A 21,870-nucleotide genomic window follows, 5' to 3' on the forward strand; every position below is an offset into this window, starting at 1 on the left:
AGGTAACACAGGGACACAGGCCCAGAGAGAGCTTTGACAACCAGAGAATGAAGATTAAAACCACTGCAGGACACAAATTCTGCCTGTGTGATTGTGTGTATGTGTGCGATGGAAAATGCTCAAAAGCGTTTCCAGTTTATGTGTGTCTGGCTTCGACCGGCAAAGAAAAATTGTGGTCACGAACTCTCCGCTCCCCATTTTCCAGTTGTGAACTGTTATTTCTTACAGAGTAAGCACTTACTTGCTGTAACAATCCACCCATATCTCTGCGGTACCAATCCCAGCATTCCGTTCAATACGGAGCGAAGCCCCTCCCTCGCATGAATGAACAATAGGGCCCGAGCAGGGAGGGCGTGGAGCCATGCAGCTTCAGTGGGTTTAAATGAAAGTCATCCAGTGCATGCAGGAAGTCATAAGCAGACAGTGAAGAATGGCAGTGCTGTAATGTCTCTGCTGGGGAGCGGGACGGGACGGCGGCCAGCCGTAGTCAGCAAGCCGGGGGAAACGCAACTGCGGCAGCGCAGGCTCAGCTGTGATCATTGTGTGTACTTACTGGTTTCAGCATGTGTTTGTCAAGCTCAGGTGTGGGCTATTACAGATATGTGTGTTACACTGAGTGAATGTGGCATAGGCACCTGCTCTGTTTGAATGATCCGTCTGTTTGATCTTAGGCCTGGAGCCTCACACACATACATGCACCCCTCTCCTGGGGCTCTGTCTCTATGGATGAATCACACCAAAACATGCCCAGTTTCACCCCTTTTTTTTTTTTGGTAATTCCCATTGTTCTTCAAAGAATAGTTCACCAGAAATGAAAATTATGTCATCATTCCTAAATCCATAAGACTTCTAAATACAAATCTGTCCCTCCATCTGCCCAGATAACCACAACTTGGATGATCCAAAAGAAGATCATAAAGGCATCATAAAATGGTTCCAGATGAATTTAGTGCTTTAATACAAGTTTTGTGAAGAGATATTGTCTCTTTAGATGATAAACAGTTTTCATTCGAGTAGATGATGGCAGAATATAAATTTTTGCAAGAACAAACCATTAAAAAATGCTGTCAAAATCTAGGATTTGTTTTATATACCTTCAATTACTGTTGATTTTTAAAGCATTTTATATTTTATTTTATTTTTGCATTACTAATAAGAATTGGGGGTAAAATGTCTGTTGACTATATCTTGAAGAAAAATCTTGAAGTTGCTCTACAATAGACAATAAAAGATAATTTCTTAATTTTGACCTAGGTGAATGTAAGTTTTTGACTGGCTCTATGATTCATTCATATAGTAGCTGTGTGTGTGTTAGGGTTGTTATATATCCTTTTTTTTATACCTCACAGGTTTCCATAACAGTTGAGTAAATTAGATTTTAGATCACATTTGAGAATCAACAAGAATAATTAATTTGACTTGGTTCCATTTTTTTTTTAAATAAACTTTCCTCCCCCTTCAATGAATTTTGTCTGGTTGACCTGGGGTTGATTTTTTTTTATGAAGCTTACCGTTGCCCATTAGGATTCTGTGGCGTGCGTAAAGGATCTCAGTAGGTTTGTGAGAGGAACATGTGGTCATCGTATAGCCCGAACACTTCCCCTGGATCCTCTAATGTGGTTTCCCTCATCGCTCTCTCTCTTTTCTCTCCTCTAGACACAAATAAATAAATGATATTTTCATTAATCCTTGCCTTCCTTCAAAATAATATGGTGGCTACTTCATAAAACATTGATGCCAATCTTTCATTATTCATTTTGGGGGTCCTGTTCTTTCGTTCCTGAAAGGAAATGAGAAATGGGGTGGGGTGGGGAGTAGACAGGGAAAGGGAGGATAACATGGTGGATGACAAGGCCAGACAGAGTGGCGTTTTTTTGCGTTATGTTTTATCTCCGTTCTGGCTGAATGCCATTTCCTGCCTGTGTCGGAGCTTATAGCTCAGGTAGGGCTGAGTAGCAAAGTGTGGAGAGGGAACACATATTCCAAACATATTTTCAGATTAACAAGAGCTCCGATCGCTCTGCTCCATCAGGTGACTCACAAATCTTAGATGCGAACAGAACATTCTACCTTGTAATGCAATAATAAAAATGAATGCCAGTAAACTTACAGTGCATCTTCCACTCTCTATGTTTTGCACTGAGGTGCATTGAATGCTGCACATGAATGATAATGATACATGCATCCCATATCACGTTTGCATCTAATTTGTGGTTAGCCTAATGGATGCATGTATAGAGTACATAAAATGTCACTTTCTCCCCTTTCCCATGGCCCTTTGCCTTCATTAAAGCCCACCATGAAAGCCTTCGCTATTGATTTGTGAGTTTCTCAAGGATGCACTTTGAACCCTCTACCATTATGCAGAGATAATGGTTGTTTGCATGTAGTTTAGACCAGCTATGTGAGTTATGACCCCTGCAGTAACCATTTTGACGATCGTCTGGCATAAAACTCTACTGGAACGAGAAAAGGTGTATGTGCTTTTGATAATGAGCTCCTAATGTCGTAATGATGCTAAATGACAAGGAAGGCAAACCATCTGTCAAGCTGTTCTGCAGAAAGAATGGACGAATAGGTCCTGTAAAAATGAGGGATATTAGAACTATGGAGTCTATGTTATCAAGCCCAACCAGAGCTCAGCACCACTGGTGGAGATGAAGGGCCTTATATGCTTAATTAGACTGTGGTTTGGGGGACAACAGGTCAGAAATGATTTATACTAAACTATTTGGGATTTTAAAAATGCATCCTTCCTCTCTGAATTGGAGAGAAATGTTTTCTGTGTCGACCTGCAGTGACAAAAATATTTCTGCAAAATTTTCTGTAATAATAGTAAAGGTTAATTACTCTTTTCCCCCTCCTGTGTTATTACTTTAAGTACAGTTTCACAGCACAAAGGGAGAAGCCTATTAGCAAATGCTAATTAGCACAACACCATCTCATTTTCGTGGAATCTCACATATTGTATCTTTAACAAAAGATTCTATAGCTCCACCAGCAGCCTATGCAATTATTCTGCTTGTGTTCCAACAACAAACCAGCATTATTGACTTAATAAGCGGTTTCGATCCCCACCACATCAGCTTCATCAATCGCACAGACTCTTAGCAGATGCTTGGCTGTGCTTTACATCCAGAAGATGGAGGGAGAAAAGGAGAGGTTACACTCAGACCTGTTCAGGCCGGCGTGCAGTGAGCCGTTATGAATTTGCATGCAGAAGTGCTATATGTGTAAATGGCTTTGTAGAGCTCCATCGTGCTGAGTGATTTACCTTTACTGCGTAATGCCGCTATTCCAGCTTCTCCTTCGCCATTTGCAGCCAAAGTTCTCTCTCTTTCTCTTCAGTAAGTAGTAATCTGTCACTCGTCTAATACAAGAATGAGAGACAGAAAGCAGGGAAGTTGTCATTTTAATCTCTCAAGCAGAAATGAAAGCCTACGAGATGTCCTCCGGTAAGCTCATAGAGGAAGAGTTACAATCGGTTTTCACTAATCTACTTTACTAATCGCTTTCCATCAGTTAACTGTTTGAATTGTTCACCCTTCATGAGGGTTTTTAACTTTTTCTGCTGCAGGTTTGAAATATAATGCACTTTGTTAAAGCTTGGTTTGACTTTTACCAAGTTCATTTCATAAATGAAGAGACTTTCGTCTTTGCACATGTGTGCAACTGCTCATATGGGTGGTCCTTGGCTAATACCCAGCTGCCTCTGCTTTCACACTTGCATCCGCACACACCTGTCAATCAAACACATTTCCTGAGCTGCCACTAGACCACTGAGACTGTCTGGTTCCTTGTATGTCTTGTTTTGTACCTCATGTTGTTCTCTCCTCCTGAGCTTGATCTCATGACAACTATCAAAAATGTCTGGGTTGTATTTCACCTCTAAATCAAATAAATAAATGAATAAACATATTATATATTACAAATAATATATTAGATATGTATGGTAAGATGTATTGTGCTGCCTGTTAATTTATGGTGATTTTAATGAAAAATAGTAATTGTATGACAATAATGAGAATACGATTTTTGAGCAATAAATAAATAAAAGAAGAAGAATGCCTCTAAACTTTTCTTTTCCTCATGCAAAATAGATTTTTATATTTGTTTTCGTTTGATTTTGCGGTGAAATATTACCCTGACTTTTACTTTTGAGATTTACCATTTTGTCTTTTTCAACAGATTCAGAACAGACATTGGTAATTAAAATGTATATTTTTCAGTTGCAGTGAACTTGTGCACCAAAACAGTCAAGCAATTTTGTTACATGATCACGATACCATCTCTCTTACTCTTAGAAACAGGTTGTTTTTGCTATGTAAATGAGCTCTGTTCTGATTGGTTAACTTGTTTGTTTGTTATTTAAGTTGCTGAGTCCTGATAATATGTAAATGTGGGCGGTAAGATGTTCACATTGTAAAATGCACACATTGTAATATCATAACCATTGCAGGTAGTCAGGGTCTATGTGGACAGGTCTAATGGACAGTGTGGCTGCATAATAAATTTAACTTCTCGAATTTCCAGCAATAATAAAAATATTTTTCATGATAAGTCCCACTTTGTTTTGTAATGAGTGGTAATGGGCTGGGGAGAATCCTATGGCCGGTTGGCTGGTATGTTGTTCTCTGGTTGTAATTGAGATGTTTCAGAGGCTTCAGTGTGGCATGTGGCACTGAGGGACAGGCCAAGAGCACATGGGGAGAGGAGAGCAGTGATATCTGTCTGCCTAAGAACAAGATGACTTCTGTCAATTCAATAAATACCATGACCAGTACACCCCCAAATATACATAACTCCCCACAACGTCCCCTCTGCCCCTGCACACGCACTCTCCCTCTGAGAGCCTGTGGCAGGGAAGTTAATAGGCAGCATCTGCTGTCTAGGAGGTAGTGTACCCTGCACATCCCCCAGGCATCTGGAGACACCAGCCTGGCTGTGGGCACCAAAAGTGATGGGGGGTGGATGAGGTAGAGAGTAAGAGAGAGACAGAGATACAGAGAGCAGACTTGCAGCTGGCACTCTTGCCAGCGGGGATATGGTCAGACAGGCTGGCAAGCTGTGCCAGGCAGGGACGCCCCCAAGGGACAGATGGTTTACAGATCTGGACAGGATGCAAGGAGAGAGATGAGATGAGATCCTGCAAATGCAAAAAATGACTTGCTTTAAAGATTTAAATGCAGCACTTAGAATTTGGCAGTATAATTAATTTTACACAAATAGGACGAGCCATCAAAATTCTCCTTTTTTTGATAGCTCTAGGCCTTAGACTTTCAGGAGTAATAGAAGCATTACTGAGATGAATGATGCTGCTATAGATTTATGTTCAGTAAAAGAATTGATTAATATGCAGTGGGATTGTTTAGTGTAGGATAGTGGAAGTTGCATGACAAAGATTCTAAGTAACTGGGAAATGAAAGTGGTCATCATATTTGATGTTTAAAATATAGCTTGGTAGATTTTGAACAGTGAGATCTATTAAGCAACACAATCAATTCTGCTTTTTAAATATGATTTAAAATATGATTAAAAAATAACTACAGTATAGTTGTTTTATGGAAGCCTGTTTCTGTCACTGAATATATATTTTTTTATTTTTTAAAGTAATTGCACCTTTTTATCTCACAATTCATTTTGTAGAAATGGTGAGTTCTGACCTTTTTCCCCTCACAATTGTGAGATATAAACTCACAAATGTAAGAAAATGTTAATTGTTTTTCCATCAGTATTTTACGGAAGAGGATTATGGCCAAGCTATTAAAAAAAAATCTTGAGATTAAAGTCATTATAATGCGAGATTAAACTTTTTTTATTTTATTTAAATTTCAATAAAAATTGTCAAAATAAAATGTTGAGAATGTAATCATTAAATTTTGAGAATGAAATAGTTTTTCGAGTAAAAACTTGTTAAAATTAATTTAATAATTTAATGAGTTTATTCTCAACATAATTTTTTACTTTTTTCTCGAAACACAATGACTTTTCTTCTTGTAATTTAATGAGTTTTTTCTCAACATTTTATTTCAACTTTTTTTCTTTAAATTTAATGAGTTTAATCTTGCATTATAATGGCTTTAATCTCAAAATGGTTTTATATTTGTATTATTGCTTGGGCCTAACCTATTCCATAGTATTGGACTTTATAATTCATAATTGGAAGCTTTATCTCACAATTCTGTGAAAAGAAGTCAGAATTGTGGGATAAGATCTTGCAGATTACTAGTTTATGTTTCATGACACTAAATTTGTTTCTCGCAATTGCGAGTTTATTCAAAAATTCAGATTTTATAACTTGCAATTGCTTGTTTATATCTGGAAGTTATGACATTATATCTTGTAATTCTGAGAAAAAAAGTCAGATTTGTGAGAAAAAAACTTATCTAAAAATTATCTTTATTTAATCCATGAAAGAAACAAGCTTCCATAACTTCCACTCATTTTAAAGGGAAAATAATGCTGAAAGACACATTCAGTCGTAAGTGGTCGTGCTTTCCAGACATCATCTGATCATTGGGTATACAAAGATGTCTTCTGATATATTATGTTGGAAAGCTATAATTGCCTGTTTTATTCTCAGAAATTCCAACTGTATTTTTCACATTTCATTGATTTGCTAATTTAACTGGATTTGTACAGCAACCAGATTGAGCCTCACAGTGTCTCCCATTGAGTTTTCTATGAGTGGTCCATCTCTTCCTCCTCTACTGCGTCTGCTTCGACTCACCAGCCCTCTGACCTTCATCCAGCTTTTACCTCTGTCTTGCGCTGATATCACTTCCTTTGAGATCTTATTTAGCCGAGTGTGGCATTGTTTTGATCTTGCAAGAGTCACCTTGTGTGGTATTGGTCAAAAACACAGCTGACATCATTGCTGTCCCTGGTTACATTACAATAGCAAACATCACTGAATTTACCAGCTTGCCTTGACATCACTTAGGTCAAATTCAGCCCCCCATTCAGATTTCACTTGATGAAAAACAGATCTACTTATTAATATGAAACCATCAGTTTCCAGCTAATGTACAACTGTGGGTTTTTTTTTCCCAGGAGTGATGTTGTGGTGGGTTTTTGAGGAGAGTAAGCCCTATCACTGTCTACTCTCAGCATCCTAACACCAGCACTGCCTGGGGCTACATTAGCTGGTGGGCCATACCCTGCAATATTACTTTCTGCTGTAAGATCTCAACCTGGACCTGCTGCTCACATCTAATGGAGATAATGTGGATGGATTTCAGCTTGTATCTCTGTCATCTCACTTGCATCTCCCTCATCCCTCTGTTTTTCCATCTCTCAGTCTATCTCAGCACCATCTCCATCAGTGTCTGGGTGTGTGTATGTACAAGTGTGTGTCAGTGGAGTAGAGATGGAGTGCAGACTGGCGCCAGGCTGTCTCCTTGGGTCCACTCCACCTACTCTGCTGATGCAGTCAGCCAACACATCTCAGCCATCCCCTGGGAAAGAGGAAGAGAAGGAGGGGAAAGAGACTGCAGACCTGCATCAGAGCACCCCTTCTTCACCCCCAGCCCCCACAACTCTTTTCTTTTTACAAACACTTTTGTACTGTGTTTTTGTCATGTGAAGTGGTAGATCTCACTAAGAACATGAGTCACCACCCCAATAATCATATATATATATACACATCGAACCGCTCAAACAAGAAAATTATTTTGAAAGCTTCGCAAGGACGCAGTGTTTACACTCTTTGGGGAAATTATCCTAAGAATAGCTTACTTATTATTGTTTTTGCACCTTAAAATAGGATAGCAAAAGTCATTTTAACATTACCTTCACGTGAACAGCAGAGTAGCTTTTTACTCAAATAAGTTAATGTGTGTAATGGGAATTATGACGACACCGTCTGTTCCATCATAATCTCAGAAGTCTCAGTAGACCAGGGGGTACTCAGGTGGGGAAAGTCTGCAAAACCATGGAAGAACAACCGGTAAACACATACACAGACAGTCACACCAGGGCATCTCTTAGACGTCATCCTGTCTGGCTGTTATTACCCTCTTTTCTCTAATGCACACCTGCATCCATCTCTTACACTCTGCATATAAATGTGTGTATGTGCCCTGTGTGATTTCTGCCCCTATGCCCCATGAGGGGGCATGGCGCCATGTTGGCTGGCTCATAGGGCTCATCTGCTCTTTGATAATTTCCCTAGACATCCCTCAGCACAGCAGGGCAGCTACTTACCACTGTGGGGTCACACGTATGCAAACACATACACACACATTAAATTACCACTGTTAGCCACTGCTGGATAAGGCTTGCTATAGCCTGATCACTATATGCACACCCTCACACACACACACACACACACACACACACACACACACACACACCATTACGCCGCTGCTACTGTTGGGATGAACCACCTGGGACATGCAGCCCCGTGTCGGGGTGTTGTGGAGTATTTTACAGATGACGCATTGAGTGAGAGAGGGAGATCACATGAGCCTCATTGTGAGCAGGCAGACAGGGTGTGGCCGATGTTTTTACCCATTTTGTTTTTCTTTGTATAAGTGTGATGTAAGATGAGTCATTTTGGATTAAAGGGTGGGTCGGTTCTTTAAGGCCCTAAACACAAGATCTATGGCCATCTACTGGCCAAGGAAAGAGCACACAAAAAGTAATTTCTCTCTGATGTTCATTCATTCATTTATGAAGTGTAGAGGTTGGGATATTAGCAAAGAAAATGTTTGGCTGGTTATATGCTGTCAAATATATATCATATCATATCATATATATATATATATATATATATATATATATATATACACTACTGTACAACTGTTTAATTAAAAAATAATACAGTAAAAACAGTAATATTGCAAAATTCTATTCTATTTTCTATATTACTCTGTTTTTACTTATATTTTAATATAAAATATAAGTTTTCTAATCATTGTAGTATTTTGATTAGGTGCACATTTTAATTTTTTTATTATATATATATATACTGTATATATATATAAATATAAGTGTGTGTGTGTGTGTTTATGTATATCTGGCATGATACGTTGAATTTACAGGCATTTACAGTTCAAGTGATCAGCTCAAAAAGTACCATTAGGTAAGAAACACATTTCAAATCATACACTTCTGAGTGGTTCCCAGCTGAGCAACTGCCATTGAGATGAATGAGAATGCTTTTTCTGTGTATCATAGACCTCTTTGAATGTAAGTGTTATTAGGTAATAGTAGGGATTTTGGATTCAAGCTTTTTTTTTTTTCATTTTCAGTGCGTTTATGTGCATATGTCTGCGATTGCATGGATAGAAGCACTTCAAGCTCTTCAAGTTGATTCGTAATGAGAATCTGTGCTGTTGACCCTCTGCCTGTTCTCTCTGTCTGTGGATGTTGCTTCTTATAGCATCTCTGTAGACACTATAGGGAAATCTCATCTCTCCCCACACACAGCCAATGACAGGGGCTGCACTCGCCACCTGCACACTACTGGAGCCATCCGGTAACCAATTATCTGAGGATTACTGTTTTCATGTTTGTTCGAATTTCCTTGCACTTGTTTGTTTGTTTTTCATTTATTTAGTGCCCATTCATTTCCATGCATTTGCATATGGGCCTCGGTTGTTAAATGTCTATAAACCTTAGTGCACACTACAAGACAGAAGCTTGTCACCCTTTCATGTTTATAGTCTGCAACAAAAACCCCCAGATCATAATGTGTGTCATGTACACTTGTGAGTCACACAGTTAACAATGTTTCCAAAGTTGTTTGAAGTCTGACTGACCTGCCAGGTGTGTACCCTATCTCAGACAAGCAAGAGTGCAGAAATGAGCAATATGCATAAAAAAGAGATAGATGACATGTATGCCTGAATAACAGGGCAAGATGGTGGAAGATGCTGGCCTTTAAAAAAAACTGTGCTTCTACTGCTAAATTGTGGCAAATTTAGAGATGAATTTAGCATGTACTGCACAAGACAATGCATCATCCAATATATTATTAAATTAAATATATTTATATTTTATTTAATTAACAAAAATGGAATTAATGTAAAATACTAAATCTAATATTCTATGTACATTTGTTTATTTTGACAGTTTAATTGAAGAACTGAATGATAGACAAATAGCAGAATTCCTGAAAGCTAAAGTTTATTATGAATATTCATAGGCTTATATTTTTAATTGAAACCTTGTTGTAGTGGCAGTAGACTAATTCTACAGATTGAATGATCCCCAATTTGGCCTGTAGGTTCTGTTGAATGGTGATGATGTTTTAAATGTTCATCTAATTCATGGAATTCTTAAAAAAATACTTTATGAATTTAATAATGATTAAATTAAATAATACAATTGCTAGCAACAACTGGGGGCATCTTAACTCAAAGGTTTAAATTTTCTCTTATTTAAATCTATATTTTAATTTATTTTTTATAAAAATTTATAAAAACTTTTAAATTAAAATGAAAATAGAAAATCTAATTCAAAATAATAACAAAAACTATAATAACATATCAGTGATATTAAAAAAGCACTGGTTCAGATTTAATCCTGAGGGTCATTTTTCTCCATCTTATCCTATATTAAGTCAGTTTCAATGCAAAAATGACAAACACTTGCTCTGAATTATTTGTTGATTTGATGTTCATCTAGAATCAAATATTGTATTGCTGTGTGAATGAGTCTGTGTGAAATTGCTGGTTGGTGGAAGAGAGCGCTGGTTGTTCACTCCCCCCACTGACAATCCCTGCTGGACCAGAGACTCAAACCTGCAACCTTTGGGTTACAAGTCAGACTCTCTAACCATTGGGCCACAACTGCCTTGAGATTATCTCATAATCGACATACTGTAGTCTATGATTAGTTGTGTGAAGTGTGTACCATAATGCCAGCAACACGACAATAAGTGGAACTGTGAGTGTCTGAAAGTGGGCAGGGCAGCAAGTTCCTGTTTTGCAGTATGTACTAAGCTTAAAGTAAAATAAAAGGGCCTGTCCTTTATGTCAGTATGTGTTTGTAGCACAACATTAATGTGGCCTATGCAGAGCTGCCGTATTGATTAACCACTTACCGTTTAGCCTTTATAGCTCCTATAGCCTTTGGTGCAACTTTCTGTATTTTCTTTAATAGTAATGAGTGCCAAATCTCTCTAGCTCCCCTGTATGCTTGCCACTTAATCTCACAGCTCATCTGAACACCAACACACCCGGGATATCCGTATCCTCTCTCCGTTTAGTTTTTAAGACAGGCCAACATGTGGTAGTGCATCTGAAAGTACCGTTTCAATGTTCTAGTATTTTCTGCCCAATATCACCCCAGAGGTGCCCAGACGCTCTTTTTGGCGGGCAGCAGTCATAAAGAGCACTAGGTTGGAATATATTAGCCTGAGAGTTTGTCTCTTTCTCTCTCTCAGGGGTGTATGTTTATGATCTGAGCTGTAATGAGTGGATGATTTACGCCCTGTGGAGACAGTATGATGGCCAGGGCTCTTAGCACTAATATTACACATGTCCCCCTGCACTTGTGATGAGCACTGCATCTCAGACTCCAACACACGTGTGTCTGTGTGTGCGTGTGTGTCAGTGTGTTGGTGCACGCACTTGGCGTGTTCAGCCATGATACCATTCAATAGGCAAGCTCATGCTTTTCTGCAGAATTCATAAACTCTTGATCTTATGCAGCTATGCATTTCAATCTAGTGAGGGTATTAGATCATGATAGACTCCAATTTAATCTGTCACTGCTTATTAAAGACAATAAAGCCCTATAGGCTCACTTAGCATCAGTAAAATAAAACACTATACTGTAATCAATATAAGCTGTAATTAATTGTTGTGCCGTTGCCTTCTTTTGAATAAGGCTAATGTTAAAATTCTAAATTTCCTTTGAAACAATCTGTCACTCAGGAATGAGCTTGTAAACTTCATAATGAAACAAGTCACACGTTGAATTAAACATGCAATTCTGAAGTAGAAAGACTGAAATAATGTTTTCTTGTAAAACATACTCCAATAACCGTTGTTTTATTTTCAACTTTGAAAAAATTAATTACAGAAAGTGTGTAAAACTAGTTTGTCAATAATGTTTGAAATCTAGGGCCAGTTAAACCATTTTTGAAATTACATCGGAATATCCAATCAAGCAAGCATTTTATGGAATTTATCTTGCAGTGAAATAGATTGTGGGCAATATTAGACCACAGAATTGCTACTGAAAATGTTTGCCACTGAAAATGTTACATTTATTGATCTTGTACATACATTTTTTTATGTGTTTTGGTATTCTTCATTGTTATTGCAAATTCTGCTCATTTATGGCCAATATATCTGGTTAATAGCAAAATGGCTTCTGATAGCATCAGTTAAAATGTACTGAAAAGTACAAACCAGTCAGTTATCCTTTTTTTATTTTAAGTAAAAGTGCTTTTAAGAATTTGAAGTTACTTTACAACTTGATGTAATTTACAGCTTGATGTATATATATATATATATATATATATATATATACACACAAAAAAAGTTACATTTAATGAAAAAAAAAACTGGCAAATATAAAAATACATTGATAAAATTACAAATGTGCAACTCAACAGAACACCCTAGCGGCTACCCAGAATGTCCTAGCAACTGCACAGCAACACCCTGGCAACCATCAATATGACTTGTTTCTGCTATGATTAACCAACACAAAATACAGTGTCTACTTTCCTCCCTAAATTGGCTGATTTGGTCTCTGGTTCCCAGATTCATTCTCCTATCTCCGATCCTCCACATGCATTCAACGCTCTTCACCATTTAGAGAACCACACAGTGAATTCACACGCCAAAACCCCCTAATTTCAAACATACCATCGCACATGGACAGCTCGACCACAAAGCAAGTGAGGTTGCTTAGTAACTGTGCCATTCAGTGCTATTCTCCAGTCTGATTCATGTCCCAAATGATAGATCAATCACAGAAGGGCCACTCCACTCTCTCTACTTCTCACATTACGGCGGAAAAATCAAGAGAAAAGAAACGCTATCAAATGTAAAACAATAAATGCATTAGAAGAGGGATCACTTGTTTGAGCAATAATTACACAATATGGGCCTACGTCCAAAGTCAAAAGAGCCTGCACAGATCTGAGAGTATCATTTTCATAATGAAATGTGATATCCGTATGTGTAATAGATCCCCCTGTTTTTTTCTTCAGCTGTTTTTGTCAGGAGAATGAGAGAAGAATCGTGGCACTTGACAGCTTCTTGCTCATATTTGAAACCATTTAACCTTCACAACATTAAGCAGATGACAGCCAGTGCTCTTAGAAGAATAGAGAGAGACGGAAAGAGTCAGAGAGGCAGGAGCTACTGCGATGACCTCTATGCTTGATTGATTTGAGAATATAGACAAGATATCCAGCTCCGTATGAAAGTTAGCAATTTTCCCCCTCGTCTAGTTCCCTTCAGAGGGAAGCCGACAGCCACGGCGGCATCAAAGGCCCCGTCGTGTTCCTGCTAACAGAGTTGAAAAGTGCCGCGATGAAGAATGACACCTTGGTACGGGCCGAGCCGTTGAACTAACAGCACACACACACACACACACACATACACACACATACATGAAAATAGAGATACAAGAGCTAGTCAGCAATAACCCTGTCTGCGCGAGTTGAAGAAACTTTGGGTTTCTTTACTCTTTCTTTAACAAGTTATGAAAACTCTTTCATTTTTAAAGTCCATGACCTTGAGTTTCAGGCGCTGACCTTTTCTCTATATGGAAAGAGAGCAGAAGAGCAACGGCTCACTGTGTGTGTTTTCCTCGGGGTGGGGAGTGTATATAAAAGGCTGAGGCATTGGGCGGGCAGCTGAATTGTAAAGCCATGTGTGTGTGGGTTATTGTCCGTTGGCCTCCCCCAGACACATAGCGAGATAAATGTGTTTTGGAACGGGGGGCATTGTACCATATCCACCAGCATAGGGAGGCATGGGACACTGTCATTTAGATAAAACAAATTACCAGCAGCCACAACGAGAGAGTCTTTCTCTCATGATAGAGAATGATAGAGGGAGAACATACATTGCAGCAAAGATAGAAAAACACCCAGCAGGTTTGAGATTCACCAGGCTCTCTCTCTCTCTCTCTCTATCACATAGAGGGGCAATACACAAAGCTATTTTCTCTGACCAATAGCGGCGCAGCGGTGCGGGAGAGGCAAGCAGTAAATTCCCGCTGGGTAATTAAAATCAATAGCCACGACTCGCTCAGTAGCCAACAAGGTCAAACGCTGGAGAGGAACCAGGATAATGCCCAAACAGATAAATAAAAAAATAAAGTGAGGTGTCACACCGTTTCATTAACCCTGCATGGGGAGAGGTGTGTGAGCGTGTGTGTGTGTACGGGCTAATGTCTGCTTGCTAGGGTAGTCGGGTGCACGGCAAACAGCTGCGAGTCTTGAACCCAACCCTACTCAAACGCAGGCCAAATACTGCAGCGAGCACAGTTGACCATGAGCATGAGACTTGCACATACACACATGCATACTGCATATACACAAATATATCTGTATAAGTTCATATATATTTAAAATGAGGAAATATTTACACTGTCATTCAAAATGTATTTGGAAATGTCTTATGCTCATCAATGCTATATTTATTTAATAACAGTAAAAACAGTAATTGTGTGAAATATTATTACAGTAATAACTGTTTTCTGTTTTAATATGTTCATAAATCTACTCTTAAGTGTCACATGATCCTTTAGAAATCATTCTAATATATTGATTTGGTGCTTTTTCTACATAGTTTAAAACAGCATTCATTTAATATAGAAGCATTTTTGTAACATTATAAACATCTTGATGAGCATCTTCCTTCTAACATCCTTGTAGAATTTTTTTAATTATTTTAATTTTATTTGCAATTGCAAATCATATTAGCTTTTGAATGAATGAATTTCAGAATGTTTAATTAAACTTTTTTGAACAGTAGGCTAGTGTATATCTCATGGTACCGAATGCTTTTATTTAAATTTTTTTTTTTTCATAATTACAGAATGCATTATGGTAATCAGAATAAGGGATTTAAAATATGCCTAATTGCCAAAAAAAAAAATAATAATAATCATGAAAAATATTTTAATGGTCCTTGTTTTGTTTTGTTTATGCACAAAATTGTATTACGTATTAATTTTCATTTTGGGAATCCAGACAGCCTTTGTGAGATTTACATATAAACCTAGGTTTAGTTGTGCCTGTTCAAATTAATAAAGTATATCTAATCATTGTTTTTAATAATTAATAATAGTTTCAGTTTGTGTTTTAGGTGACATTTCATGTTAACATTGTGTCTGTGAGTGAGATGGGTGTGTGTTAAGATGTAATTAACAGACAGTGAAGGGTCATGAGTTTGTTCGTGATGTAATATATTTGTCAGAAAGCTTGACATGCATTAGAAATCATTTAATTTGTCAGTGAGTGTGTGTTAGCAGCAGAATGTAGTTTGGACCAAGCAGGCACCTGTCCTGTGTGTTAACACTCTTTTGAAACTCGCAGAGATGACAGAGAGTTGTAGAAGTCCCCCAGAGGATTTCTCAGCTTGATCGTTCATTTGCTGTCTTTTCCTCCACAGAGAAAAGCTAATTCACTTTCATTTTGGCTCAGCGCTTCACTTTATTCAGGTAGCCGAGGAGTCAGGGAATGAGTGTGTGTGCATTCTGTTGTGTGTGTATGGATGATGCTCTGTTATGTTGGCATGCACTGTGTGTGGCTGATTCATATCTGCATAATTCTACATACAGTAGCTTTATTTCTCACGGGGATCCTGATGAACATCAGGGTGTAGCATGCTCTTTTAAACGGCCAATCACAATGCTGCACCCGAGGGGCTCGTTATTACAGGAAACAAGCTAAGTGATGCATATGTTGTATGTAGGTTGCTGTAACCTTCCTGTCTAGACAGCATTTGGAACAGGTGATTCCCTAAAATGATACTTATGTAGCTAGCTCACTTTTGAAAAAGACATAGTGTATACTGTACCTGTAACTTTTAGTTTCAATTTCTAATATAATGCTATTTTTATTATTGTTTTATGTTATCTATTTCTTAATTTAATTTTTTCCTTGAAAATCATAATATCAGCTTGTGAATGAAACTATTTAAGAAGGATTAAGTAGTTTTAGCTTGATGCGATCAAAGTTATATATGTATTTATATATTAAAATAGCTATAGATTAGTGCAGGATCAGAAATACTTTTTTAACTTTTCTTAATATTAAAATATTTGAAACCCTGAAACTTAATTAGTACAGTGTCAGAAATATTTCTTATTTGTTTTCCATCATAACTTTTCTTAATATTAAAATGTTTGAAACCCTAAAACTTAATTATCAGGTTTAAATAGGATTTTTGAATCTCATATGTTTTCCATTTAGTCTCAGGCTTTTGCGTTTTATTTAAAAAATATTTTTATTGCAAATCATATTAGTTTATGAATTAGTGAACTTCATAATGTTTTAGTAGTTTTAGATTAATGCTAATATTAAAATAGTGACACAGACTCAGAAATGTTTTTCTTTTTTTTTTTTTTTTTTTTTACTTTTCGTAATTTTTAAATTTTCGAAATTCAAAAAATTATGTCCAGGTTTAAAAAGGATTTTGAATAAAGTCTCAGGCTTTTGGATCCAACTGCTTAGGTCTGTGTTTGTATGCATTTATGCATATCATGGTTTTTATAACTTTTCAAGTCACTAACCCAGTTCCATCAGTGTACAATGTGTATGTGAGTTGTTTAGTAGAAAAGAATGAGATGGAAGGACTGGGGGCTGATTTTACAGAGCTGTTTCCTCTCTCTTTTTAGAAGAGCTGTGTGGAAGCTTCTGTGCTGTTCACGTAGATAGCATCTCCATCTGATCTCTCTCACTCTCTCTCATCCCTGTCCCATAGTCAAGCCATCCCAGTTGTGATCTTTCCTCTCTTTCTCATCTTCTCATTATTTCCCTCCCCTTGTTATTCCCTCCATTGCCTTCCATCGTATGTTCTTTGCCTGTCCTTCACTGCTATTTGCCCTCTCTCTCTCTCTCTCTCTCTCTCTCTCTCTCTCTCTCTCTCTCTTTTTCTTTTTACCTTCAGCAGTGCCACATAAAACTGATAAACAGCACAGTATATCATTTTATATGCAAATAACATTGCTTTCAATGTTCGGGCTGCTCATTGTGCACTGCAGAAATGTTCATTGTTTACAGTTTGCTGGTACTGTTTGCCTTCGTCTAGATTTTTAAATCATCTTTCTAGGTTTTTTAAAGGGAGAGGCATTGGATGAGAGAGAAATAGAGAAAGACAGAAAGAGAGAGAGAGAGAGAGAGAGAGCTGACTGAACAACAGTACTGTGAGTGATGATAGGGGATGTAGATGATTGATTGGCTTGCAAGTTTCCAGACCTTTTTATTTTTTGTTTTCTTTATACCATTTTCTTAATTTCCTGTAGTCTTATCTTACTGTATCTTTTGTTTTATTTAATAATTTATCTTTAATTGTATTTTTTCCTTTTACTCCATATTTATTTATTCTTATTATTTCCTTTTCCTTTATACTATATATATATATATATATATATATATATATATATATATATATATATATATATATATATATATATATTTTTATATATATATATATATATATATATATAATTTAGTTTATAGCCTTTTCCTCACTTCATTTAATTTCACTAAATCTTCTTTCCTCACTTCTTCTTTTTTGTTTATTATAATCTCATATTCCCTTCTCTTTTCTCCTGTTTTTCTTTTCTTTCATTTTCTTTTAGATTTTTTGTTATTGTTTATTTGACTTATACCCTTTTCTTCATTTAATCACATCCTCTAGTCTTCGCTTCTCGCCTTTTCTCTTTTATTATTTCATTTTATTCATGCCATTTCATCTTATATCCTCTCTTTTTTTGTCTCATATTTGTAACTTTTTATTTTATTATTTCTAATTATATTTTAAGTAAGTAAATAGTGTGGTCAGACTGTGTGTCTCACCCAAAAAAAAATCTTATTTACTACCATTTATGAACTATCATTTGAAAAACATTAAACTTCATAAGATATTTTCCAAGTGAAAAGAACATTAGGCAGGAAATAATTTAGGTTGTGATTTTATTTTATCAATCAGGACTTGAATTGCAAATGTGATGATATGGTTGATTAATCATAATGTTTTCCTCAACTATACAGCCTTAGTTATATCAGCTGAAAATGTCATTACAAAAAATGTTTTCACATTATAATTTTTAAATATTATGAACACAAACATTTTATATTTCTTCAGAACATCGCATTAACCCATGAATGTTCATTGTGAAAGCAAACAAGTTGCATGTCATTATCATGCTGTCTTTCTTTCTTTCTTTCTATAGGCAAAGACTACCAGCCAAGAATGTGTATTACTACCACTGCCCCAACCATCACAGGAACTACGTGATGTTTTTCGCCTTCTGCTTTGACCGCGAGGATGACGTTTATCAGTTTTCATAATGCTACCCCTACACCTACCCCCGTCTGCAGCATTACCTGTCCAGTCTGGCGCGCAGAAATCTCGATTACCTGCAGCGAGAGCATCTGGGACTCAGTGTGGTTAGTCATTGCATGTTTGCTCACTGCCTTACCACAGATTTTTGTTGCATTTTTTCTGTTTTTATTATGTTAGCATCTTAGCAGGCGGACACATGTAAGTGTCTTTGAGGATGCATGACTGTGTGTGTGTGTGTGTGTGTGCGCGCACATGATCTGCACAGGTACTGGATCATTCACAGTGCATACAGTCCTGTCTCGCTCTTATCAAATAATTGATGAGGAAAACTCATTAGGAATGCTCGAGAGATTAAAGCCCTCTTTTAGGGCCTTCATCACTTTCACGTTCGTCAAGGAGAGCCATGCACGGGAAACCACTGATGAAAGGACATTTATTGATAAGAAATAGGGTGTCAATGGAAAAAAAGAAATCAGTTTGACATTAAATGGGATTTGAAAGGGCAAATCTATCAGGGGGAAAATAAATGCCAAACTATATGTTAAAGTGATGCAAGAACAGAAATACAGACTTGAGGGTGAATCTGGTGCTCTTATTGACACCGCTTGTGAAAAATTCACCCAGACTGCATAAAACAAGATCAGATCTCTAAGTCTTTAATGTTCACCAAAGCTGCATTTATTTTGATTGATTCAAAAAAGTGAAACAGCAATAATGGGAAATACTATTACATTTTAAAATAGGTAATGTCAAATAAATGTAATTTATTCTTTAAATGCCAAAGATAAAGTTTCAGCAATATTACTCACATGATCCCTCAGAAATCATTTTAATATGCTAATGTGATGCTCAAGAAACTTTTCTTATTATTATCAGTGTTGAAAAACTTAATATATTATTTTAACTTGATACATTGTTTTCATGATTCTTTGCTGAAAAGAACAGCATTTTTTTAAAATACAAATCTTTTGTGACATCATATATATCTTTGCTTTCACATTTGATCAATATAACTCATCCTTGCTGAATAAAATGATTCATTTATTTCCAAAAAAACCAACTTTATATAAACAGTATATGTAAACATAAAACAATCTAAATAAATATGAGAATTTTTTTCATAGCAAATAACTGAAACAAATTGAGTTAAGTACTTAAATTACATAATCTAAAACTGAAAGGAAATTTTAAGCTAAATATAAATATAAATATTTAAAAACTTGAAAAAAAAATCACATTTCAAAATTGCTAAAACAAACTGAGAGTGAAATTAAAACTGAAAATATGAAAATAAATGCTAATTCAAAATATTATTAAGTAATAGGCAGAAACGGAGGTCCTGAGTTTTGGTAATGACAAATAAAAAATAAAAATTAAATCCCTTGTATACTGTAGGGAATGTACAATCAGCCTTTTTATAATTCATGTAAAAGATATAATGTCAGAAATAAAGCAAGAATGAAAGGATAGATACTGAATGTTGGAGAAAAAAAAGTGAGGGAGGGGCACTGAGAAAGTGAGAGCAAATGTATTTGTATGCACAGGCATAAGGACATTTTATGGCCTTATTTGTCTTTTTATGTCCTGTGTTCTTGGCTATGTGGCAGTACAACACTCTTAATGACCTGCAGAGATGGAGGAGAGAGGGAGGGAACAAAGAAAAAAAGAGCAGGATGAGGCTACAACAGCTTGGACTGCAGTAGTAAAACACTCTCTGGTGTAACACTCAGACGTGATGTACTTAAACAGAGGATCTGTGAGGAGGAAGTTCATGTGCACACACACACACACACACACACACACACACACACACACACACACACACACACACACACACACACACACGTGCTATAGGTAAAGCAGCAGAGTACAAGCCTGGATTCAGTGTAATACTGAGATTACTTCTCTCATATCTTTCACTTTCAATGAGGCAAGTAAATGCAAAGAGCGTTCCACAAAAAGAGTCGTCTAGTACATCTCAATTACCTCTTTTGCTCTGTTAATGCTTCGGCTCTCAGGGTCAAACACGTTTCTTTTTAGAAGTCTGCTGGCTGGTGAGGTACAACTGTTTTACATTCACATTTGTAATACAACAACTAATCAGATCCCTCTCAATCCAGAAGTCAATGAAGATGAATCCAGTCGAGCGTCGCCATGAACAAGCAATCTGTCCAAACATCCCAAATATGCTCATACAGACTATTTTCACGACTTTAAAATGCAGACTTGCAACAACTGTCATGTTCAACAGCAATCGTCACATTTGCTTATTGTAGCTTTAGTCATCGAAGTCCTCTAACAGTGTTATAAAGACAGAGAAGCATTGCGTGGTTTGACAGTGGCTTTGATGGATGATTATGCGTGGAAGCTTCTTCTATCGTCAGCTCGTTGTTTGCCGCTGCCCATTTCAAACATCGAGTTCGCATCAGCAAATGGAGAATGAAGTTGTTTTGAAGGCTGCACATCCAGATCCATTATCCATATCCGAGTGTGAAATGCTCAAGTCATCTGAATATTTAAAAGAGATCAAACGTGGATCTGCATTTATGGATGTGAATTATTTAGACGGTGCAGTGTAACATACAGATCTTGTACAGCACAAGCAGCATTTAAAATAAGTGTATTGGATTAAATATTTAAGCATATACAATTGTTGATTTTTGCATAAAAGGCCTCGTGGACTTTGTTGATGCTCAGTTATCGTGACTCAGGTGACCTGCCTGTCTAGACAGAGCTCCCCTGTTTCATCCCCTCCTTTAATGCATCCTTCAGTCATTCTCTGTTGGTAAAGAGCCTGTCAGTCTCAACAGAGGCCTGTCATGTGACTCGAGCCCTGCTTCCTCACACAGGTGCCTGTTTGTGTTGAATTCTGAGTGCCTGCTCCTCTCCAGATGTTGAGACACAGCAACAGTTGTGGATCTGACAGGCTTGCAAGAGCACTTACTGCAACAAAGAGCAGAGACACAAAGACAAGCACAGACAGAATCCAGCCCGAGGGCCTGACTGGCACTCTCTGCTTCACTTCACGTCTCTCTCTATCGCTCCGTATTGCGATTTGCAACTATATATTCATAGTCAGACTTATAAAAAGATAGATTTTTTATTATGATTTCCACGTTTTGCTGTAATGAAATATGGTAATTGTTTCTTCATTAGTGTAATTGTTTTTCATCGGTTTAAATTTAGAGCTTCTACAACGCAAAAGGCTGAATGTCCTGAATACTGTCCAGGCAGTAAGGCAGTAAGTCATTGTTTATTTCTGTACTTATTGCATTATTAAACAATGATTCATATAATTTTGGTACGGATCCCCGCACATGACATGCAGAATAAGAAAGTAAATAGCGCACACAATTTACTAATTCGTTCCCTCGTTTTA

At 37.0% G+C, this 21,870-nt stretch overlaps 1 protein-coding gene across 1 annotated transcript in view; it reads left to right on the forward strand.

Moving 5' to 3' along the window:
- LOC132115034 (cytosolic carboxypeptidase 6-like) overlaps positions 1–19,185 on the forward strand; it is a 190,393-nt gene extending 171,208 nt beyond the window's left edge. The window contains exon 5 of the mRNA XM_059523450.1: positions 18,379–19,185. Within this exon, the coding sequence (XP_059379433.1) occupies positions 18,379–18,496 (118 nt within the window). The 3' untranslated portion in view covers positions 18,497–19,185. The remainder of the gene's footprint in view (positions 1–18,378) is intronic.
- Positions 19,186–21,870: the final 2,685 nt, after the last annotated feature.

The sequence above is a fragment of the Carassius carassius genome, chromosome 34 (genome assembly GCF_963082965.1).
Source record: "Carassius carassius chromosome 34, fCarCar2.1, whole genome shotgun sequence".
NCBI classification, from domain to species: Eukaryota; Metazoa; Chordata; class Actinopteri; order Cypriniformes; family Cyprinidae; genus Carassius; species Carassius carassius.